Source organism: Saimiri boliviensis, chromosome 8 (genome assembly GCF_048565385.1).
Source record: "Saimiri boliviensis isolate mSaiBol1 chromosome 8, mSaiBol1.pri, whole genome shotgun sequence".
NCBI lineage: Eukaryota > Metazoa > Chordata > Mammalia > Primates > Cebidae > Saimiri > Saimiri boliviensis.
In genome coordinates, this window is record NC_133456.1 from 123066823 (window position 1) to 123091972 (window position 25150).

Consider the following 25150-nt stretch of genomic DNA (forward strand, 5'->3'; position numbering starts at 1 on the left):
GGTGAGCCCCTTGATGGGTGGCAATGTACCTTTTCCAAAGGGGAAGTGGAGAGCTGACGCAGCTCCCAAAGGCCTCACAGTTGGCCACAGGATGCCTGAAGTTCCAGCATTAGTTATCCCTTTGGTGTGACGTCATCCTTCAAAAGGTCTATGAAATGTAAGTTTGTGGGGAGAGATGAGTGTCACTCCTCAAGCCTCTGACAGCAGGGATCTGAGGGACCAAGTGACAGTCCAGAAAGGCCATAATGTAGTGCAGGGGTCAGAAAGTAAAAAGTCTGTAGCCAAATACTTCAGATGTTATTTGCTCATTAGTGGGTCATGAAGTCAACTTAGTGCAAGGTATCCAGCCTTTAAAAATGAATTAGAACAGGACATGTCAAAATGCAATGTAAATTATTTTATATACTGTATTATTTTTATTAATTTTAAAATCTTTTGTCTCAGTTGTAGGTATCTACCTGTGTATAGCATACATATGTATGAATATGTATCTTGGGTTGCGAATAGATCTTTTTAATTTGTGGGTCATCTTCATGGGACTGTTAGGCAGTAGGGTCTCAAGTGAGAAAATGCCCAGAGCACCACAAGTGAGGGAACAGGACAGATGTTCCCTCCTTCACGATTTTGCTGAGGCCTACCCTAATGATCCAGTATGGCTACAGCTTAATCTGGTAAAGCCAAGGCCGCACACCTACGACTAGCTGATCTTTGACAAGGCTGACAGAAACATGGAATGGGGAAAGGATTCCCTATTCAATACGTGGCGCTGGGAGAACTGGCTAGTCATATGCAGAAGACTGAAACTGGACCTCTTCCTCACACCATGTAAAAAATCAACCCAAGACAGAGTAAAGACTTGAACGTAAAACCCAAAACTCTAAAAACCCTGGAAGACAACCTAGGCAATAGCATTCTGGACATAGGAATGGGCAAAGATTTCAGGACAAAGATGTCCAAAGCAACTACAACAACAGCAAAAGTTGACAAATGGATCCAATTAAACGAAAGAGCTTCTGCACAGAAAAAGAAATGATCAGCAGGGCAGCAGACAACTTACAGAATGGGGAGAAAATATGTGCAAACGATGCATCTGATAAAGGTCTAATATCCAGCATCTATAAGGAACTTAAACAAATTACAAGAAAAAAACCAAACAAGCCCATTAAAGAGTGGGCAAAGGACATTTTTCAAAATACCTGCATGTGACCAACAAGTATGTGAAAAGCAGCTTAACATCACTGATCATTAGAGAAACGCAACTCAAATGAATGCCTTATGAAAACTGCAGTGAAACGCCATCTCACCCCAGTCAGAATGGCTATAATTGAAAAGAAAAAAATAACAGGTGCTGGCAAGTTGCAAAGAAAAAGAAACTCGCTTATACACTGCTGGTGGGAGTGTGAATTAGTTCAACCATTGTGGAAGACAGAGTAGAATTCCTCAAAGACCTAAAAACAGAACTACCATTCGACCCAGAAATCCCATCACTGGGAATATAAATTGTTCTATCATAGAGACAAAGGTACACATTCATTGTGGCACTACAACAGCAAAGACATGGAATCAGCCTAAAATGCCCATCAGTGGTAGACTGGATAAAGAAAATGTGGTGCATATGCGCCATGGAATACTATGCAGCCATACATACTAACACGGGAACTAACACAGGAACAGAAAACCAAATACTGCATGTTCTCGCTTACAAGTGGGAGCTAAATGAGGAGAGCACATGACACATAGAGGGGAACAACACACACTGGGGTTTACTGGAGGGTGAAAGGTGGGAGGGAGAGGATCAGGAAAAATAACTAAAGAGTACTGGGCTAATACCTGGGTGATGAAATCATCTGTACAACAAACCCCCATGATGCTAGTTTACCTAAGTAACAAACCTGCACATGTACCCCTGAATTTAAGGTAAAAAAAGAAAAATGAAGGCACTTGTCAGAATTATAGAGCTAAATAAATAGCTGGTAGACTCAGGAGTGAAATATAAAACCGTAAGACAACAAAGCCCATGTTTCTAACCACTGATATATAAAGGAGAGTATAATGGGCTGGGTGTGGTGGCTCATGCTTATAATCCCAGCACTTTGGGAGCCTGAGGCAGGTGAATCACATGAGGTCAGGAATTTGAGACCAGGCTGGCCAGCATGGCGAAACCTTGTCTCTATAAAAATTCAAAACTTAGCTGGGCGTGGTGGTGCGTGCCTGTAGTCCCAGCTACGTGGGAGGCTGAGGCACAAGAATCGCTTGAACCTGGGAGATGGGGTGAGCCGAGATCGTGCCACTGCACTCCAGCCTGGGAGACACAGCAAGACTCTGCCTCAAAAAAAAAAAAAAAAAAAGACCATAATGTTACTAGAAGAAAATAATTATGAACACATATTACCAAATGCAAAGGCTATGCAAGAAAATACTACCAGATTTGATTGTAAATAATGTTGAAATTCTATGTCAAGAATATCAGAATATGAAATATAAATAAAATGGGAAGTTTTTAAAGAAAATGCAACAAAACATTCCAATAGTGCAAAGTCACCTTCCGTAAATTTTCTGTGCATCTATGAGCACACATAGATCCTTTCTCTCCCTCTTTCTTCCCCTTTTTAACATAGTATACATTCTTCTGACCTGGCTTCCTTCACACAATACTTACTCCAGCAAAAAGCGCTACTTCAATCTTTTGCACCATGGTACTCCATTATAAGGTGTCCTGATTTTTTTTTTTTTAACCAGCTGTGATAGATATTTCAGTTGCATCTAGTCTTTTGCTAACTATAAACAATGCTGCAGTGAACATCTTTATCTACCTGTGTGGTACAAATTCTTAGAAGTAGGGATCCTGGGTCGAAATGCGCATTTTAGAATTTGATAGACATTGCCAAATTTCCTTCCATTGGTTACAACAAAATCTGAATGGCATTGTACTACCTGGACACTGGAGACACGTCCCCAACCCTTACAGTGAGCGCCCCCCCAGGCCTTGCGTCATCAGAAAGCTCCTCATGCCGCCGCATCTTGACACAGTAGTCTCATTCTCCTGCTTCTCCTTCCCATCCTTTACTTCCTGAAAGAATAAAGACCATTTGAAAGACTTAGTTTTCTCGGACATTTTAGAGTAACTTTCCTTGGATATGATAACGGTCAAAAAGGCTTGGTTCAATGAATGCCTTAGGAAAACCTTAATTGTGCTTTAATTTGCATTAGACGGGGAGAAGATAGCACATGAGTTTCCTAAGCGCAAAACCTTAAATATCTTTCAGAGACAGCCAGAGCTCTACGGGTGGTTACGCGGGGTGCATGTGTTTAGAGCTACTTGGATCCCTTCCATGCGTGAATTTTTGTAGTAAGACATGCATTACAATTCAGGCAGCAATCAGACCAAATTCAGTGCTTTGTCTCTGCAAAGACTTGGTGGTCTCTTTCCAACTCCTAGGTGGAGATTAAATTCATATTTAATGAAAGAAGGCACAATCTTTTTATTGAGGAGTGCTCAGTCACTATTAAAAAATATGATCTATGATAAGTCTAATAACTTGAGATTTTTGTTTCTGGAACATATTAACAACGGCAAGAACTGCCATCCTATTGTTTCTTCACTGTTAAGCTAAGTGGGTGGGGGTGGAGCAATTCTGAGGATAGGAGCAAACTTAACTGAAAAGGAAAATTTAGCTTCACGTTAAAATTAGAAGGAATAATCAGTATATCTTTTACTTGTCACATTTGGTTTCCTTCAATGGGTAGCATTTTTCCTACAGTTAAGCAATGCATTGAAATATTTTCACACTTCAGAGCACGGAAAATGTGATGTACTCCTAAGCCAACGTCTGCATACTAAACACAAATTTAAAACGTGCCCCCAAAATTGTGGTTATAATTTTATTATAAGAATAACCATGACCGTGACCAAATACAAGACACAAGAAATATTTCACCTCTAGAAGTAATATTCCTGAAGAGGTGGATATTGCTAAAATATACATTAGGTTAAACCACAAGTCTAGATAAGCTGCTGATTGTCCAGTGTCAGGGAAGTCAGAATAAAGTTGAAGCTAAAAACCTATTCTGCTAAATTCCAGGTCATATGCACCAGGACACTTTTTCTCAGGAGCCCAGTGAAAAGGGGAGATGCTGTAAAATATGTACCTAACAAAGCTTGTCAGCAGCTCGAATGGAGCAAACCAGTCCAGATCTGAGAAGTCTAGGAAATAAATGAAGTTGAACATTTACTGCCAACAACCCTGTCACAGGGGCCACAGACAACTGGAGCCGTGCAGCTGGGGAGGGGAGGAGTCTGTAGCCAGAGAAGGCAGTGGAACGCACCCAGGGTGGATTATTTATGGTGTGCTGATGAAGCGGCAACTTTCCATATGAGGAACAGCTTAACAGAGGAACGGTCAAGCTAAACTAGGAAGTGGTCCAGTGAGAGAGAGAGAAAGAGCAACAAAAGCGGACGTGAATAAAGATGACAGGTAATAAAACAATACAAATCGAAAATGCTGTAACTTTCAGAAATAATTTAGGGCCAAAAGAGGAGGAAAAAAAAAATCGAGTTTTGCTGGCATTGGGACAATTTTCCAAGAAGCAAAAGACATGAAGCAAAATGCATGTGCTGAATTTTTAAGATCAAGTTTGTCTCCATGCCTTTCTAGCTAAAAGTTTGGTTGCTTCTAAGGCTGGTTGATACATAAAAAGGAAAGTGGGCCCGGGCGCGGTGGCTCAAGCCTGTAATCCCAGCACTTTGGGAGGCCGAGGCAGGTGGATCACAAGGTCAAGAGATCGAGACCATCCTGGTCAACATGGTGAAACCCCGTCTCTACTAAAAATACAAAACATTAGCCGGGCACAGTGGCGTGTGCCTGTAATCCCAGCTACTCAGGAGGCTGAGACAGGAGAATTCCCTGAACCCAGGAGGCGGAGGTTGCGGTGAGCCGAGATCGCGCCATTGCACTCCAGCCTGCGTAACAAGAGCGAAACTCGGTCTCAAAAAAAAAAAAAAAAAAAGAAAGTGGTAATTTTCTTATTTAACTGATGTATGCTTTTTTGTTTTGTTTTCAGCAAACATCTGCTGTACCCCATTCCATGTCAGGCACTGGACCCTGTAGGTCTCTGTGCTGAACCTCTGTTCACAGCAACAGTTCCTGCCCTCATGAGGCTTATTATCCAGTGTGAGAGGTGGACAAGTCCACCCTCAGCTTCTGGACAGCAAGATGGGTGCCATGATCACAGCTAGAACAGGGGCAAGGGCAGGACAGAGGCGCGGCTGCAGGAAGGAGGTACAACCTGGGCTGTGACCTGAGGAAAACACGCCCCAAAGTGAAGGCTGGAATGGAAATAATTGAGTGAATTCTGCTTTTTATTCTGATTGAATAGACAGTTACCAAACCTGCATGCAATCCAAATCCTAGTTTTTATTTAAAAATTAAAGTGCATTTCATGCAAAAATGCAAACTTCTGTGGTTCCTAGTAGTTTCCATTCCTGAATTCTGTACTTAAGATCTGTCTGCTCAAGCTTTCTACAATTTTCTTTTATATGGTACAAAATACCTCTTCTCCCAAGTCTGGCCAAAAGCCTAATAAATCCCAGCCACCAGTTACCACATGGCCCACGGGTGCCAGGCATTTCATGTGTGTCTCTTTGACTCTTCACAACTGTGCCTTGAGGTAGGACCGTCACTCGCATGTCACAGAGGAGGGAATGGAACCTAGGAGTGGGAACTCTCTCAAGGCCACACACAGTAAGTATGAGAGCACTTTGTTCTACACCACACCACCTCTGGCCTAAGTAGACAGATTGGGACTGTTCCAGTCACATTTCTACCCCAAGAAAGGCTCTGAGCTGTTCCTAAAGTAACTTCAGCTAAGTACCCTCTCATCTTCCTGCCTCCCCCACAGGAAGCCCTCTTCCCACCATTCTCAATGAAGCACTACTAGTAAGCACCAGACACTCCTTACTTTGGATAGCACTGGGGCTGTCTGTGTTGTAAGGCAGGGGAGTTTTGAAAAGCTGAGAACTGTAACACCGTACCACAAATGAACCCATGCACACTGACTTCCGGAGAGGGTCCTATACCCCACAAGCTTCCTTCTCTTAAAAAAGGAATTTTCTTAAAGATGAGTGTCACTCTTCCTTGGGTCTCCACCTGCGCCCTTGCTCTCCGCATGGATCAGTCTCGTTGAGTTGCCTAAATTTAGTTAGCATATTGGGGCCGCTGCTCTGAGATGCTCTGAAATGCAGCTGCTCTGAAATGTGGATCCAGCCAGAGTGCTGAATCATGAGCCCATCACATCTTCTCCAAACCTTTGCTCTTCTCCCCATTCCTCGCTGTGCTTCCTTCCAGAGACTGCCTATGACCTTGCTGTAAGCGTATGTGGAGAGATACGAGCCACAGTTGGGTCCCTCCACAGCCTAGGGGACTTCAGACTTTCCACAAGTGCTGGGTGGATGCATTCTGCCCCACACCTCTGTCTCCCTATGCACTCCACACTCACTACTCTGCCTTGGCCAATGGGCCAGCATTTTTAAAATACGACTTCGCATCTGAGGATTGAGCAGTCTATGAATTATTCCACGGTTTGAATTCAAGTTCCATGGTTAGAATTTAAATAGTATTCTTTGTAGAAGCCATTTGGTGATGTCTTCAAGACCAATCTTTCAAAAAACAAACTGGGAACTGGTTTGAATGGTAAAGAGATTTCATTATTAACCCGGAGTTCTAAAACTATCAAACAGTGGAGGTCTGATATTCCCTACTTGAAACTGGGTAAAGTATGATCGATAGACAAACCACAACACAATCTTTCAGATATTTCTATCCCTACTCTCTTCTCAAATTTACAAAACTATTTGCAAAACGACAAAGTTTTCTCTTTTTGTACTATTTGAGGCAAATCATGTCTATGAACACTGGCTTTTAAAACTGGACATTAAAAAAAGATTTAAGATCCACTAGCTTATCAATTAGAATTTAGTTCTCTGTTTACTTCCTTCAGCACAAAATATTATGAACATGGCTGGGCTGAGCTTCAGCAAACAGGGCTGGCCACACGTATGGTGTTTTCACCCAAGGCTGCGATTATCAGTAGGATGAGTCCTGAAAGTCCACTTTTCTAAGAAAATGATTTTGCAGCCAGAATGGCCAGAAACTTCAAATGACAACTTTACTGATTCGAGGTAATTTCCCAGGAATTTAAGAGGCAATCATTTACTCCTGACTTTCAAAGAGAACCCGGGCTTGAAAGGCGCAGTTCCATCTAAAATTGATCAGCTAGCGACAACCCTCTGAAGTTACTTGGGAGTGAGGGAGAACAGTTGAGACCTCTGCACATCTGGACTGAACTATCTAGTTCACTTTCCAGGTTGTAAATTTTCTGTCCCAAAGACTACTTGAAAATAACTTTTTACCAAGCAAGTGGATTTTTTATTAGCTGAAGTACTAAATTAAAAAAAATTATTTTGATACGGAACACTACAGCTGTAAGACTTGCCAACAACTAATCTTCAAGGAAACGTGCATTTAAGAAAATAGCAAAATTACAAGAAACAAAAATCTGAACCCTGAAAACCATTACTGCAGATGACAATCTTATTCAAATACTGATCTATATCATACTCAAATAAACCAGAGAATTTAATCAATATCAGCATTTACCATCTAATGTGATACTATGGTGGAGACTAAAAGGGTTTTGCTGCCTGGAAATTTTTGACATTCATCAATCTATACAAGCAGAAAACATCTGAACCAAAGTAAAGACACATACACACGTTTTCACTGAGAGCTGTATTTGAAGAACAGCCTATACTTCTCTAGATTTCAATCTCCAAATTTTGATATTTTTATTTATTCTCAAAGTCCAAGATATTAAGAATCAGTACATATGATTTTAAATTAAGACTGCATATAGTTAGAAAAAATGCTTTGAGAACATGTATTTTATTTCCTAAGACAATAAAACCACGTACAAAAATCACTTCTGTTCACTCACGCTGACCCCGTGTTGTTTGATCTTTGTGATGAAGCACCACCATAAAGCATGAAGCTCTGAGGGAGGGTGGCGGCAGAGCTCTCTCCTTAACCCCGGCCTGCCTGGGGGTTTCATTTCTCAGCTTCACTGGAAAGCTCAATCACTCCCTGGTTGGAGACCGTATTGAAAAGAGCCCACAGTTTGGAAGGGTCCTCACAGTTATGCTGGTGCTCCCAGTGGAGAAGGAGGTCCTCCTTCCGCCCCAGCACCTCTGCACAAAGGAGGCAGTTAAAGCCTGAATGGGACCACAAGAGGACCTTGCGGAGGCCGGGACGCTCAGGGCCCTGGCGGGTTTCCCTCGGCTTGTTGGCTCCTGACTGGGGTCCTTCCTTTTCCATGAGCATTTCCATGCCATTCTGAGGATGAAGGTGGAGCTGCCTTTTCAGTCTCGGGCATGCGTGTGACTCCTCTTTGGAGGAATGAGGCTTCTCCGGCTTCCCTCTCTCAGGATGCCGTTTCCAGTTGGGACTAGCGTGCTGCACCAGCTCTTCCTGAGTCCCACTGCTTCCTGGGAAGGTCCCCTCTTGCAGCCTGCCCTGAATTTCCTCTCCATGAACATAGAGCAAATGGAACTTTATTTCCGCAAAAGACTGAGCAGTAATTTGACAACGGCCACATTTGAATTGTAATTTGACTTCGTCTGCCTGGTTTAGAAGGAAGTCTTCTTCCAGGTTGGACTTGTTTTCCCTGAAAAGGGCAAAAATAGTGTACATAAGATTTCATGGAAAAACACAATTGGAACCTTCCCTCTCAGTTCTCAGCCTTCAGGGATCTAAAATACACACTGACGAGAAAGACAAGGGCTGGGGGAGCGCCTGAAAACACAGAGGACCGCAGTAAACGCCGACTGTCACTCCTGCCTGTGGCCACACATTTCTCCAGCTACCAGCTTCATTTACTAAGAGTCCTTCTCGCCGGGCGCGGTGGCTCAAGCCTGTAATCCCAGCACTTTGGGAGGCCGAGGCAGGTGGATCACGAGGTCGAGAGATCGAGACCATCCTGGTCAACATGGTGAAACCCCGTCTCTACTAAAAATACAAAAAACTAGCTGGGCATGGTGGCGCATGCCTGTAATCCCAGCTACTCAGGAGGCTGAGGCAGGAGAATTGCCTGAACCCAGGAGGCGGAGGTTGCGGTGAGCCGAGATCGCGCCATTGCACTCCAGCCTGGGTAACAAGAGCGAAACTCCGTCTCAAAAAAAAAAAAAAAAAGAGTCCTTCTCTTCATGCATCTGTCCCAGGCGAGCTAACTTGTCCTCGGTTACCACAGGGACAGGAGCAATCACATGGAAGAGTCTGGTAATAGCAGGTGAAGGGTATGGGAGCACCTTCAGCTCTGTTGAAGGTAACAGTCCCACCCTACCCGCTGTGGCTCTCCCTAACCTTGGGCACCAAATGTAGTTTGGACATTGTACCTAAAAAGCAAAATCTAACTACAGGAAAACAAGGAAGAAGTGAGGTTTCATTGTTCACTAGTGAAAGGTACAGAGGTCTTAAAGGGGAAACTACAGAAAAGCAAGGAAGAAATAGGACAGGGGGCCCTTACTTTCACTGAACATGACAGAGTGAGCCAACGTTGAATAGAAGGTACTGAGAGCAACTGGGACAACTGAAGAAAAGAAGGGGCAGGAATTGTAGAGCCTGGAAAAGGTTTACTTCTCATGACGCCGAAGACAGGTAATGCCATGAAACGCTCTCAGTCACCTCAGTAGAAACAGACGCACACAACCCAAACTGAGGCTGTTTTTCCAGCGTCATGGCTGCTTTCACGCCTGCCTGCCAGGCTTCCAAATTACTTAGCTTATTTGTTTATAATGATGGCAGGGGCAGGCCATCTGGAGTGGCCACTGCCGTCACGCAGGCTGCAGCAAGGAGGTGCGAGGCGGTGGCAGGAGGGGCTGGAGGGGCTGCAGGGGCAGCAGTGTGGTGGGGGGACCTCTGTGCCCCACGTCCTCAAGGCAGCTGACTGTGCTATCCCCATCCTCACATGGCTGGGCAGGACCTGCTCCCAGGCCCGGAGCCTCTGCTCTGGACTCAACCTCGTTCCCTGCCATGTCTCGGGAGCCAGCAAGCACCCGTCTGAAGGTACAGCCAGGATTTGCGGGGCTGGCCCCGACAGCATGGAGTTCATCTGTGTGGGGCTGGCCCCGACAGCATGGAGTTCATCTGTGTGGGGCTGGCCAGGGCCACCATGCTGCCTGCACCTCGCCTGCTGTTGCTGTGGGGAAAACGTGGAGGAGAGGTGGGCAGTCCCTTAAGCTCACTGTCCTGGGAGCTGCCGCGATGGGGCCAGGGTGAGTCACCTGCCAGCGGGGGAAACAGCACAGTGGGGCAGGGAGGAGTGGGGAGAGAGGGGCCCCGAGGCGGGGCTGGGCCGGGGGCAGTGTCACGCTCCAAGGAGCCGAGTGGGAGCTGGGGTGGAGCAGCAGCCCTGCCCCTTCCAAGCTGGCGGGGTGGGAGCTTCCCAGGTGCAACTGCAGCTGCCCAAGCTGCAGCTGTGACCCGGCACCCCTGTGCTCTTGGAAGCCGGGAGCAGGTGAGAGCCCTCCTGCCCTCCCAAGCGTCACTGTAGCCACCCTCCTGTGGCTGCAGATCCAGGCATCTCTGCACTCTCTGGGGTCCGGGAAGGCCCCTTTTCCCACATACCTCAGAAGTGCCTGCTCCTGCTGCCTGGCTTCTCTCTGCTGCCAGCTCCTGCTCCAATCTTAAAGCAAGGTTGGGGCTGAGCCTGGGCACTGCTGTACCCTGGCTGGCTGTGCACACACTGGAGGCAGCGCTGACATGCCAGCCCCCTACCACCGCAGTCCGCTCCGGACTTTGGGTGCCAATAAGCATGGGAGGGAGGCTGACGAGAGGGCACTGAGGATAGCTCGGTGCTGGCCTGCAGGTGCCCCTCAGCACGAACAGCCTGGGTGCCATAAACAGAAGCAGGAGGCAGAAAAGCTCCTGAGTGGAAGGGGGCAGGTTCCTGGTGAAGTCCCACCTTCAAGCCAGGGAAGCTCTGAAGTGTGGGGGCCAGGCTGCCCATCATGTGGACTGGAATGGGAACCTGTGGTGGAGTGGGAACCCGGTGCTTTTCTGGGCCTGTCCATGACCACCCATGGACCAACTGGCATGCACTTCCTCTCCTCTGATGCCCATAAAAGCCCTGGACTTAGCCAGACTTGAAAAGACAATGGGACGACCAGTGGCAGAGAGCTACCATCTCTGCTAAGAGCTGAATGCTCATCGGGACAACCTGAGTACAGAAAGGCACTGTGCCCTGCAGTTCGGCTCTGAGCTGTTCTATTGCTCAGTAAAGCTCCTCATCTTGCTCGCCCTCCACTTGTCTGTGTCCCTCATTCTTCCTGAACGCAGGACAAGAACTGGCGACCTGCGGTGGGGCTAAGAGAGCTGTAACACAAACAGGCTGAAACACGCCCCTTGCTTGCCACATTGTAGGTGAAGAGGAGAGAAAAGCTGCGTCCTTTCGGGAAGCTCAGACCTGGGAGCTCCCTGAGCCAGGGCTGTGACTCCCTCCTTGGGGCCCTGCGGTTCCCAGGGTATCCAAGCTTCTGGGCAACACTGCATTCCCGGTGCCGGCCATGGAAACTGCTTGCGCTATGCCTGGTCCAGCCGTGGGCTTGCAGGGAGCTGGCACCTGGAGCTCCCTGCCCTGCAGCAGCAGCTGGCATGCCTACCTATGCGCAGTGGCCAGACCCCATGCTTGCTCACACAGCCCTTGCCATTCTGTGCCTGGCTCGCCCTTGGCAGGCATGTGATCTAGGCTGACAGCGTGGGCCGAGCGCAGTCTGCCAGGCCGAGTGGGTGGAATGAGCCTAGTGAGCCAGAGCAGAACTCAGGCCACGGTGCCACTGGCCACAGAGGTTTCCAGTGGGTGAAACGACACCTTGAGGATCCTGTAACAAAAACACTGGGAATCAGCGCCTGCAAAAAGGAATGACACCAGAAAGAGCTAACCCGACCTGATAAGAAAAATAGGGCAAATGAAGACGGTGGGGTGTAGCCACCTTAAGGTACGGTCAACATGACAGACCTACCCACTCTCAGTCCCCACCATGGGTCATGCCGCATTTTGGGGCAAATGATGCTGCTTAAAATGTTGCAAATTCTGTGAATGTGATTTTGGGAGAAATTACTTGTAAAGACCTCTGGAACTATATACAGTAATATACCAGCTAGATTAGGGTAATGACAATCGTGGAAGATCAGAAACCAGAGAGAAATGAGATTCTTCTTCACAGAACTAGGAGGTATAGATAGCTACTATATGAAATCTTAATTCAAGAGATGTTTTATAAACGCTCCTCTCTGAATATAAAATCTTCCCCTCTTCCCCAAATCCAAACAGACTCTTGCTGGGCTTCCATCCCATCAGCACTCACGTCTCCGACGATCCCTCCGCGCCTCGCACGCTCGGGTCTCTGTTCTTTGGTACGTCTCCGGGCTGCAGTTCACTGGCTGCGGGCTCAGTACTGATCACAACTCTATGCACTTCTTTCAGATGGCCAAAATAGACTCGGACGTGACCAAACACTTTTGCACAAAACTCACAACACATGAGTTTCTTCAGACGGTTCTCACCATGATGAAGTTTCATGTGTGTGCTCAGGCTGCCAGGACGTACGTAGGACTTGCGACAAATCCGACAGCTGTAAGGCCGTCTGTTGGTGTGTGTATTCATGTGGTCTCGAAGGTGCTGTTTGAACTGAAAGTGGTGGTTACAGACGTGACATCTGTGCCAAGGCTTCTTAATGCCAGAGAATCCATTTCTGAACACAGAGCTGGGCTTAGGGGAAGGGCTGTTGTCCTGCTTACAGCCAAGGTATTTCAGAGTGAGTGAATTATTTAACAAAACGTCCTGTCCTAGGCCCCCAAGCATCTGGGATTGCAATGTAGTTGAAGAAGCCAGGGGAGCCAAGGTGGATATGGCCATGATAGGTTTGGGCATAATGCTACGATACTTCTTCATGGCCCCTGGCTTTTGGTCTCTGCATTCTTGGGGATCAGTTTTTACTCTTTCTTTACCATCTCTACATTTATTAATGAGACATTTCCTCCTTCTTCCTGGAAATGCCAAAATTTCATCTGGGACCTTCCGTTTTCTTCCTTTTCTCTTTGCTGCTCCACTGTTCAGTTTCGTGTTGTGGCCAAGATCAAATTTGGTGGCTGGACAGAAGGCACTTTCACAGGGACTGTGCTGTGACACTTGTGGAACAGGCGTCTTGCTTGCCACTTTGCTGGCTGCATTAAAGCCGTCTGCGGTGGAGGGTATCTTATCACAGTCTGCCTCAGGTCCTGGTAAAGAGTAACCTGCGATGTTAGTATCTGATTTGGTTTCGTAAACCTCCGCTGTCTTCATTCTTGAGTAGGGTGGGATTGGCAGTTTCCCTCTGGGGACTGAAGAGATAAACTGAACTGCATTGCCAAGAATGGTTGCTGATAAGCTGGTCATGGTTTCTGTAAGATCAACTTGTTGTTTAAGTTTTTCACTGGCAACAGCAGAAGGTTTACTAGATGTCTTCTTGCTTACAAAGTATGCTTTCCCCGAAAGATTTGTGAGGTCCTGCTTGGCAGGCTCCTCTGGTATGGATGACGCTGGAGTGGCAGGAGGGGTCGGACTGCCATGGGTGTTAGTCACTGGTGGTCTCAAGTCCCCATGGTCACTTCCATTGGTCAGCGCAGCTGTGCCAATGCTGGCTGGGGCTTGCTCTAGTGATGACACTTCCTCGAATGGACTGGGTTTGCATAGGAGTTCAGGGTGGTGAGGTGGGGACGGGGACGTCTGAGGACACATTTGGGTTTGGGCAGGAGCTTTGCCAGAGGCACTCTTAGGAAAGATCAGGAGGGGTTTCTTTCTCGATCCTTTGCTATTTCTCGGGGGTTGACATCGAGGAATAGGAAGTTTCACGTTTTCAGGTAGGGACATTTTGGGTTTCTGAACTGGCTGGGCTGAGGCAACATGTGGCAGAGCAACAAGAGAAAAGGTCCCCTCCTGGCCAGCAACCTGCATCAGAGCATAGTTCTGGGGAGACATCCCCAGCGGCTTGGAGTTGAAGGAGGGTCCCAGATTCACCTGATCCGAGAGTGATGGAGAGTGACATGGCACCATCCTGGACGTCAGGACTTTGGGCACAATTTTGGGTGCAATGGTCCTAAACTGACTCTTATTCTGCAAACCTTTCTTACTCTGTATTGTTCCAGAAGGGATGTTTGATTCACCTGCAATGAAAAATAAAACATAAAGAATTACTATATGTAACTGTCCTATTAGTGAGACTTCAAACAACAAGCGTCTTATTTCCTGTGCCCAGAACAGATTCTTTGACCTATCTCCAACGCTTTTGGACAAACTCTTGTGTCCCTCAGGACCGGCTTGAAGATCACTTCCTGCCTACCTTCCCCAAGGATTACTATACTCCTCTATGGCTCCCTAGCTCCTAATAGGCAATTGACCGTTTTCCGTAATAATTTATGTGTTTATGTGTATCTCTACTACTCAACACTGCTTGACAGTGAAGATTCCATCCTTCTCACCCATGTATTCCACAAGTCCATATTCTCCATTTAACCTGTCCCCACTCATTTTCACAAGCAGGGGGCAACCCCACCTTCTTTCCTGATCTCTTGAGATGCAAAGGCTCTTGTCTGGAATGTTGTGCTATGTATTTTCTTATTTTATATACATGTTCTGCTTTCCCAATGAAGCTTAAGCTTCATGACGGTAGAGCCTATATTCAATTCATCTTGATATTTCCCACTGTATCCTTTGTATGAAACAAGCGTTTCTTGTATCAAGCTCATTTTTCACTCGATTTCAGAATACACCATTTGACCCACTGGCAGTGCAACTTGCTTTGCACAGTGGATGAATTCCGGACTGAATGCTAGCTTTGTTGCTGTTTCCCCATGTGACTTGCGAATTTCTTCTCACACTTTTCAAACTGTTTATGTGTGCTTTTGCAATTAAATCACCGGTATTAAAAAAGCTGATGTGACACCTTTACAAAATATTGAACAAAACCAAAAAGATACAAAGAGATAAGTGAAGATACAGAGACAACATGACAAATATGTGAATGGCACAAAAAGCACCTTCTAGGATACTAATAGGAACACATTTAACTGATAGAATAACATTTCATTCTTTCTGGATTTATTAGCCTGACCTACAAGACCAATTACTCCTACCTTAAGAGAACAATTAAGGAAACATTTTGTTGCCTTGCTTCTGAAGACTGAATTATCTATTTTATTCTCTGAGGTCTCAAGGTCACAAGACCTGGGTGCAGAAAAATTTCTAATTTCTAAGTATCTCATATGAATCAAACTTCAATTCACATTTACTAGATACCTACATTATTCCAATTATTATTATTCCAAGGACTGGCTATTGCAAGCTTGCATCCCTTTTCTGAAATTTTTAGAGAAAGATACGGTTTGGAATTCACATTTTCAAAATTTGGAAAGTGGTAAGATGCATATACCAAATGTTACATAACTCCCAGCAGAATCAGCAAGGCACCCATAATTGAACCTATTACCACTTCTGTAGCAAAATATGCAAATATTCACAAGCAAGACAAATGAAGATTTTAAAATTGTCTTACTTCAGTTCAAGTTTTTGCTTCCGAATGAGTTTGGTACCCAACTTTTGATAAAATTCTGTTTTCAGAGTTTTTACATTTTACAACTTGTGGTTAAGGGACTGAAGACTATCTGTTTAGAGGATACAAGGCAGGTAGCAGACAATCTAGTGAAACAGACAACTGAAATTGCAAAATTGGCCAGGCATGGCCACGCCTATAATCCTAGCACTTTGGGAGGCTGAGGTGGGCGGAACACTTGAGGCCAGGAGTTAGAAACCAGCCTGGCCAATGTGGTGAAACTCGGTCTCTACTAAAAAATACAAAAATATTAAAGGGGCATGGTGGCGGGTGTCTGCAATCCCAGCTACTCAGAAGGCTGAGGCAGGAGAATTCCTTGAACCCTGGAGGCAGAGGGTGCAGTGAGCTGAGATTGTGCCACTGCACTCCAGCGTGAGTGACGGCCTAAGCGAGACTCCCTCTTAAAAAACAAAAAAGAAAATGTGAGATCAACCTTGATTTTAATGCCTATGGTGAGTGAATTAACAATTTTAGCAGGAAGTTGATTCTTTCAGCAGAAATGACACCCCTCTAAATAAGCAACCTAGTAGAAATAAGTTGAAATTTATATTGACCAGTTTATTTTTACAAAGTAATTATTGTTTTGTGAAGAAAAAGGATGTTATAAAACATAGTTCACAGGATAGCCTGCACTAGAGTAAGAAGTATACAGACTAGTGCTATGGTCTGGAAAAATCAGACAAAGATAGTTAGGTCATTTGTTGTTTTCCTTGTTAGTTTTGTTACCATGAATTCAGCTTATGAGTAAATTGAGTGGTAAAGCACTTCACAATAGTCATCTATATGGATTGCTACTTCTTCCTACACAATTTTACTTTTTTAAGTTTTCTTTTCATAGCCTTTAAATTTAAATGTTTTTCATTTTAAACCTCAGCTTCTCATCTTTTTTTTTTTTTTTTTTGAAGTACGAAAATAAGTTGTAAATAAATACTTTAAATCAGGATAGATTTTGCAGAAGGCCTAAAATTATTGATAGCTTTTGGTTACCTAGATACGTGGCTTATTAAATAATCTCATTAACAGTAATAATGATCTTTGCATTTACACAACAGATCTGGGGCGTTCAAGGGAGAGAAAATATTGAGTCATTTATCACTAGTTCTTCCTTCTAATTGAGCAGAAAAGATTTACTGCAAGATGAGCTAGAACAAAGGCTTAGTAACACACTCTCTTGAAAGATGATGTGACAGTAACACATCACAGCCTAAGATGTATGACTCACTCATCTCAAATCTGTCCAGTGGCTCTTCAGCTCATTCAGAGTAAAGCCAAAATCCCTGCAATGGCTTAAAAGGCCCCAGGCCTAAAAAGGTTCCTGGGAGCCTCTCTAACCCATTTCCTCCACTTGCTCTACTCCAGCTGTGGTAGCCTTTTTGCTGCTCTGGACATGCACCTCCTGAGAGGATGCTCTTGGCTGGGAGGAGCCCTGGCAACTCCCACCACCCGGGACAGTCTTCCCTCAATTCATCTCCAGTACTTGCTCCATCATTTCCTTCAAGGTATTACTCAAATAGCTTCTTCCCAGAGCTTCTTCTCTGATGACCTTAGGTAAAACCGTATCCCATTGTGAACTCCCTGCTCCCTCTTCCTGTTTAATTTTCTCTAGAACATATGCTCCATCTATGGCTGGGTGCAGTGGCTCATGCCTGTAATCTCAGCACTTTGGGAGACTGAGGCAAGCAGATCACTTGACGTAAAAAGTTCTAGACTAGCCTGGGCAACATGGTGAAACGCTGTTTCTACTAAAAATGTAAAAATTAGCTGGGCGTGGCGGCAGGCACCTGCAATCCCAACTACTCAGGAGGCTAAGGCAGGAGAATTGCTTGAAGCTGAGAGGCAGAGGTTGCAGTGAGACGAGATCATACCACTGTACTCCAGCCTGGGTGACACAGTGAGGCTGCATCTCCAATAAACAAACAAACACAAATATTACACACGTGGTCCACCTTCCCTAGAATTCCTAGAGGACAGGGAGTTGGTCTGTGTCTTCAAGGGCCTACAGTGTCCAGCACATGACAGAGATTTCCCAAATATTTGTGGCTTTTTTTCAAGTGGTAATAAAGTAATCAATGAGAAAAATAAATAATTTAGTGGTTGAGCCTTGGAAATTTTGTAAACAGTGGGGAAAAAAGACAATTTAAAAATGACCTTTAACATTGCAAAATTTTGAAAATTAAAAAATAAAAAGAGGCTATTTCTCTGAAACATTTTAAAATGTGATTTTATTTATCGCCAGAATAAGGAGCTAATCAACTAACCACCTGAGGAAATAACAAAAGACAATAGCAAATTATGCTGCTGGGGCATAAACTGAAATAGTCAAAGACACCACAAGCTCTCCAGAAGAAACTGCTTTAAAGAAAACAGACACACAGAGAAGAAGAGTAGGGGTGTTAGAATGAAGACAGAGGAACAACAGAAAGGGAAAGCAAACCTCAGAGGCAGAGCCTGGTAACTCAACACCAAGACAGAAATAACAGACAGCAGAAGATGCAGCTAAAGCAACAACAGTGGTCAAGGTCACCTCGACGTCTCTAAAGACTTAAGTTAGGAAGGGGCTTCCTATTTTTTATGACCAAGTGTGAGAAAGCAACCTTTTGACAGTTAAGGTTTCCAGAAATGAAACCAGATAACTTTATAGAGCCATACCAAAAGGGAGTGAGCTAATTATGATATATTTGAAGTTAATGTGCTTCAACTGATCTTCAAACGTCTCTACATTATAGTGGAAATAAAATCACACAGGAAGAGCAAGGGCATTCAAAGGAAAAGGAGGCCACTGTGGTCTGGGAACAAAAGGACGCTCCTGAGCTCTGTCCCGGCAGTGTGAGCAGCCTGGGCAACCTGAAGTGACAGAGACCCAGACGACAGGTATGACGTCTGCCAAACTGAGTCTGTGCTCCTCAAGGTCCCTGCAATTTAAAGAAGTGGATGTTGTGGTTCATGATCAACGAGCTAATCACAAAGGGTTTGTGGGGGAAAAAGATAAGGTCTTGCTGAGTAAATTTAACTTACTTATGCTTGCCTGGATCTATTAGAAAGTACGTACAAGGGTGAGGGTCTCCATGAAGGCGGTGTTGAACCCAGTTTCTCAGAATCATTGAGGATAGGAAACAAAATGTGTTAAGAGAAACGCAAGGCAGGAGAAGGACAACGAGGCCACAGAAACAGAAGGAAAAAACCCTGGTAATGACTTAAATGTCCACCAACAGGGTGCTAATAAGATAATCATCCAACCATACAGTGTTATCCCATACAGTAATAAGAATGAAGAATCAATCAGGGTGGTCTGGAATACTCTCCAAGATGGGAGATGTACGGTATGCTATCACTTGGATTAACAAAAATGAGAAGATACACACACAAATATATCCTGTATATGTGCAGAGTATCTCTGAAATGAAACAAGAAATCAGGATTACGGTGGCCTTTGTTGGGTGGCGGGACCTGGGGGGAACTAAGAATTCAGGAATGAGATAAGTGCTCATTTCCCATTGAATACCCTCTGTGCCTGGCACACAAGAGGTGCTTAGAAATACCTGTTTAATGAATGAAAGGAAAATAAAAGCTTCCCTAGATGAATCAGTTTTAAAAAGGATCTATTCGTGAGGAGTATGTGTCTATGCATAAGTGACTGTCTAGATATACACACAGAGACAGGTTCATGTCTTTTATTTTCCTTGACTACTTAACGACAAGAATTGCTAACCATCAGTGGAGTAATCTAGTACTCCGACAGGCAGTGCATGACTACCTGTCAAAGTTAAGTACTGAGAAGTAGTAGAACTCATTACCTCCCAAAGACAAGTGGAGTTGTGAGAATTATTCCTCCAAACATTTGGCTCTTAAGATAAAATAATTTGCAGTAAAGGTCAGTTATGCTAGAATAGCTTGGCTTTTTTTGTTTCTGTTTTAAGCAGTCTGAACAATAGGAGTACTTAGAGAAGCTGAAAATGCTATTAAGTTTTTAAAACTCTAACATACTAAGACAGTATGAATGCAGAAAGTCTTTCTTGGCAAGCTAGTTACACAACAGTGGTTTATTCCACCACACATTTACAAGGCCTTTCACAGATGGTGTGAATCTAAAAACTCTCACCTGCACCCACTAAATTACAGATCTTACAGAACTGTGCACTAAATAATGAGAAGTAAAAATTTCCACTGACATTCATAATTTCTGGAAATCCAGCAAAACTACCCATAACACACTTAAAGAGACTCACAGGACTCTTGGGTACTAAACATGGACTTTTATTAACTGAAGACATAAAAGGGTCGCTCAGTAAAATTAATTTTGTACAATTCTTCAACAGGAATACTTAATATTAGAACCTTAAATATGGGCTGTTTTTAATGTGTTAAGCATATTAAAATAATGATTTTGAAAAGTGACATTTACGGTTGGTAAGACATTGATCTAACTGGGATTAAAGGGAAACTAGGAAGTGTTGAGCTCTTATTATGGTCTAGAATTGGTGCTAGGTCTTTTAATTAAATCCTCATCCAAACTCTGCTGGTAAGTATTCCCCTTACACAGATTAAGAAAAATGAGGTTTGAGGAAGTTAAATAATCTGCTAAAGTCCACACAACCCAGATCTGTCCCATTACAGTTTGAAGCAATGACCTTTTTCTTCATTCTTCCTTCAAGGCGGGGGGGATTATATGTAAAGTTGTCCTAATTTATCACAAAATATAATACCATCTCTAAATTTTAAAGAAAAAACAAAGAAAATTTGAAATAGAAATGGCTTGTCTTATTCTAAAATTTCTTTTTTCTTTTTTTTTTTTTTTTTTTTGAGACAGAGTCTTGCTCTGTCACTCAGGCTGTAGTGCAGTGGCGTGATCTTGGCTCACTGCAACTTCTGCCTCCAGGTTCAAGCAATTCTCCTGCCTCAGCTTCCTAAGTAGCTTGGATTACAGTTGTGCACCACCACAACCAGCTAATTTTTCTATTTTTAGTAGAGACGAGGTTTCACCATGTTGGCCAGGCTGGTCTCGAACTCCTGACCTCAGGTGATCCACCCGCCTCGGCCTCTCAAAGTGCTGGGATTACGGGCATGAGCCACTGCGCCTGGCATAAAATTTCTATTACCATTAAATTACAGTAATTCACAGAAAAGCAATAGTCAATTGAAAGCCAAAGCATATTGTTATATTTGAATTTGCTACTTACTATCCATAGGACTCCGACAAATCCAAAAATGCTGCTGGAAATTTGGAGAATGTGCAGCGTGTGTCCTCCTCCTCCTCCATTGCCATCAAAGGACTGGATCTGATGGACATCATGGCAGTGGAGGAAAGAATGTGGGACCAACAGCACTAGGTGCCAGTGTCTAACCCAGCTTTATTAAGCCATTTTACAATGCAGCTACCACAAATAGTATTAAGAGACAAGCACATGAGGCAATTAATTCTCTAGATAGCTGCAAACGGCTCACTTCCTGATTTCCATTGGCAGGACCAAGGCCTGCTTTGTTGCTTCTGAATAAAGTTGTTCCCCCTCGTCTGGTCGCTGGTTTGGGCAAAGTTCCATTATTCCATCTGCTGGGGCCCACAGGCCTACTGCTAAGGGTGCAGGAAGGAGCAGGCAGAGAAAGACAGGCGTGTCCTTGCTCCTGAAATAGGTCCCCTGGATCCAGGCTCAGGAGGAAAGTTCTGCCAAACCTTGGTCACTACAGAGCCAAAAATTTTAGGTGTTGTTTTGGTTTTAATTTTATTAAACTGAAAAACTCTATTTTCAATTTTATTTGTTGGTATCCTTGTTTTCCCTGCCACTTGGCTTTCAAATAATAAATTCCAGTTGGGGATTCAAACTGTTTCCCAAGATGGTCTCTAGTTAAAATAAATATGGTAAAACCCTGGAGAGGTCTGGGATAAAAGCAATGTCTCATAACACAAGGGAGTGCAACTTAATTTTGTTGAAAAACCTATAAACACCTTTAGCCATTGCCTGCCCTCTTCCCAAGCCACTGTCCAGGGTCTGCAGCAGCAGTCAGAGTCAACAAGAATTTATTGAGCGTTGACTATAGAGCATGCACTGTAAAACGTGCTGGCAGTAGGCACAAGTGTTCTTTTGTTTCTGGGGACTCAGAATGCCAAGTGCATTTCTAGTCCATGTATCTGCAGTACTGAGACCTCCTAGAGTCATCATGTCTCAGACATAAATTTCAGGAAACTGGAGACAATGCAAAGGAAACAAGCGCATTCCTCACAGGAGATCTTGCATCCTGAGTCTAGTTTAGTCCATTCTCCTTGACATACTTGTGTTCTGCTCAATTACTGCTCTTAGCCAACACCCCTCTCCCTCCATAACGACACCAGTGACATGTAGGCAACTTCCACTCAGCACAGGCCTTTGAGGTTTGTCTTGTCAAACAGTGCATCCATCACCTGCTTAGCAGGGAAGGAAATTCTCATTTTCTGAGGAGCTGAGCTTCTTTATCAATACTGTTTCTTTAAAATTGTTTCAACAATAAGTAGACTTTATGGGTTCGGTACTGTGTAAAATATTTAACATGCATTATCTCACTTAGTCTCCACAAAAACCTGAATTAGGAACCACTGTTGGATCTGTTTTTGAGACAGGGTCTTACTGTCCCTCAGGGTGGAGTGTAGTGGTGCGATCACAGCTCACTGCAGCCTCGAACTACCCAGGCTCAGGTGATCCTCCCACATCAGCCTCCCAAGTAGGTGGGACTATAGGCACACACAAACATGCTGGGCTGAGTTTTGTATTTTTTGTATACTGTTTTGCCATGTTGTTCAGGCTGGCCTCGAACTCCTGGGCTTAAGTGATCTACGTGCCTCAGCCTCCCAAAGTGCTGTGATTACAAGCATGAACCACCACACCTGGCCAAGTCTGTTTTACAAAGATTTCTAAGCTGGTAAGTAACAGTGCTGGAACTCAAACTCTAGTCCATTTTACTTCAAGGGCTCTTTCCTACCTCTGCATGCTGACTGCAAGCGATTATGTGTGGTTATGGCCAGCATCTGATCTTCAGTAGAAAGATTGTGTGTTTGGGGTTTAAACAGATTTGGTTTCAACTCCTAGCTCTGTTATGTACCTATGGCTTTGGCACTTCACTCACTGTGCCTAAATGTTAGGATCTATGAAATGGGCACAATATCTGTCTGCAAAGGTCCCTGTCAGGATTAAATGACAAAAATACCCACAACGGTGTAGGTAGTTCTTGCTACATGTTCGATGCTCAGCAGATATACTAGTTTTCCACTTTCTCTTGATAGAGAGTATTAGGCTGTTAACATTTATTTTTGATGGGAAAAAAGGGCACAAATCTTGAATGCTCAGTATATGGAAGTAGTTCTGAATCCTTAAAGTAGTGTTTCTATTTTGAGAGGTAAATGAAGGAAAGAGAAAAGAAATGGCTATTACTTGTGCTGGGCCTCAAAAGATAATTCCCCAAAATGAAGGCCTCAGACGCAAAAAACTCTCTCTGTTCTTCTGTCTCTGGCCCTTCCTTGTCCTCCGAGACTAGCCATAGAATCTAGAATCCCTCTTCCCCAAGGTGAGTCATAGAAACCAGAACCACTTTTCCCCAAAGCCAGCCATAAAACCTAAAATTATTACTCTAACCCTGCCCATAAAGAAATGATCTGACTTACTTGTTTGATTGTAGGTCATCGGACCCCCATTCCTGAGAGGCCCTGCCTCATACCCAGAAAGAAGGACGGTGCACAGGGAGGTCAGCAACAATCCAAAATGCACAAGCCTTACGGGGTTTCCTCACCCACTCCATTAGCATTAGATCACACTCCTTTCGTCCAGTTACATTTATCCATAGCTGTCCCTATTTTGTTGAACCTCAGCATGAAAATGGACAGTTTCCTATCTTTGGGTCTGCATTCTGAAGGCTCTTGTGTCATGTAACACAAGTGATTCAATGTGTGTATGCCCTTTCTCTATTTAATCTGCTGACTGTCAGCTCATTATCAGTGAACCTTCAGAGGGGCGGAGACGAGGTCTGCCTTCGCCTCTACGCTTGTAATAATGAAACCGTAGTTTAAATCTGTGCCTCTCTCCCGACACCCACTGTGGCGGCTCAATCTCTCCGAACATCTGACCCAATCCGTCCTGCCAGGCTCTCTGATTCCCTGTCCACATTCTACTCCCACTTGGCCTTCTGTAAATGTTTGTATCCCAATTGACAAAGTACTAATTGGATTAACAGTTCAATGTGAATAGGGTTAACATACCTGCATTTTAAAGAGCCATTTTATGGAGACCCTCCTTCCCACTTTTGTTTATACCTAGTAAGTAGTGAGGCCAGTTGTTGTTCTTAACCCTAGCAGGGAAGAAAGCAATTATGCTAGTAGTTGTTCAGAAAGTGGGGTGAATACAGATCTCAGTGGCCCTGTGATGGGGGACGGAGCCTAGAGTGTCCCCTAGATAGGGACACTTGCCTTGTAGACTATAGTATTTTGTCAAATAAATCACTGTACGTTTTAAGACAGCTTGAGTACAGAAAGAAAAGTTAGGTACCGAAAGAGGAACTGTAGCCCCTAAAATGGACTAAACGAGATATATGAATACAGTTGTCCCTTAGCATCTGTGGGGGATTGGTTCCTCCACAGCACAGTGATCTCCTTCAGACACTCAAATCCATAGGCGCTCAAATCCCTGATGTAAAATGGCATAGTGTTTGCATATAACCTATGCATATCACCTCTTGTATACCCGAAATCATCTCTAGACTGCTTATAATACCCAGTACAGTGTAAATACTACGTAAATAGTTATTTTACCATACTGTTTAGGGAATAGTGACAAGCGGGAAAAAAGCCTATAGATGTTCAGTACAGGTGCAGTTAAAACTTTTTTTTTCAATCTGTGGTTAGTTGAATCCATGGATGCAGAACCCACAGATGCAGAACCCAGAATGCAGCGGGCTGACCATATCATGTCGCAAGAGGAAACAAGCATTCTTTATGAAAGAACTTAAAAGCCAGTTACCTAGAATATTAATAGCAATTAAAAAAAATAACACAATGTGGTTGGTAAACTGAGGTAACTAATTATTCTTTCAGGACCATATAATTAATGTCCCAAGTAAAAACTACATCTAAAAAGGTTTACCACTTAATGTATATTTTAATGATTTTTCAATTTCAACAAATTTCCTCTTCATTCTAATTGTGAGGCTTTTATTAGTTCTTTCTGGAAGGATCTGTTTTTGATTTGGAATGCTTCTGACAAAAAATGGTTGAAAGCCATATGAAATATTTTTGTTTTAATACATTTAGAAAGATAAAGTTGCTTACTTTTTGGCAAAAATAATTTGTAGCATGCGTAAGATTTTATTCATTATTATAAAACATTCGAGCCAGTATCTTGACTCAAATCTAAGAATGACTGAGGAGCATAAGAAGCTAACTAAGAGCTACTGACCTTCCAATGACACCGAGCAAGATAAACACAAACTTCTGAAATG

General features: G+C 43.9%; 1 protein-coding gene across 26 annotated transcripts in view; it reads right to left on the reverse strand.

Annotated features, from left to right (window-relative positions):
* Positions 1–2998: 2998 nt before the first annotated feature.
* The window catches only part of ZNF438 (zinc finger protein 438), a 171125-nt gene continuing 148973 nt past the window's right edge, over positions 2999–25150 (reverse strand). For 25 of the 26 annotated variants that reach the window (XM_074405212.1, XM_074405219.1, XM_074405220.1 and 22 more), the window contains 2 exons: positions 12416–14252; positions 7773–8718 (listed from right to left, as the gene is read on the reverse strand). In XM_074405212.1, coding sequence (XP_074261313.1) covers positions 8103–8718; positions 12416–14252 — 2453 coding nt within the window. In that variant the 3' untranslated portion in view covers positions 7773–8102. Of the gene's footprint in view, positions 3071–7772; positions 8719–12415; positions 14253–25150 lie in introns of those variants that run through there. The other variant, XR_012519031.1, reaches the window with a different exon arrangement.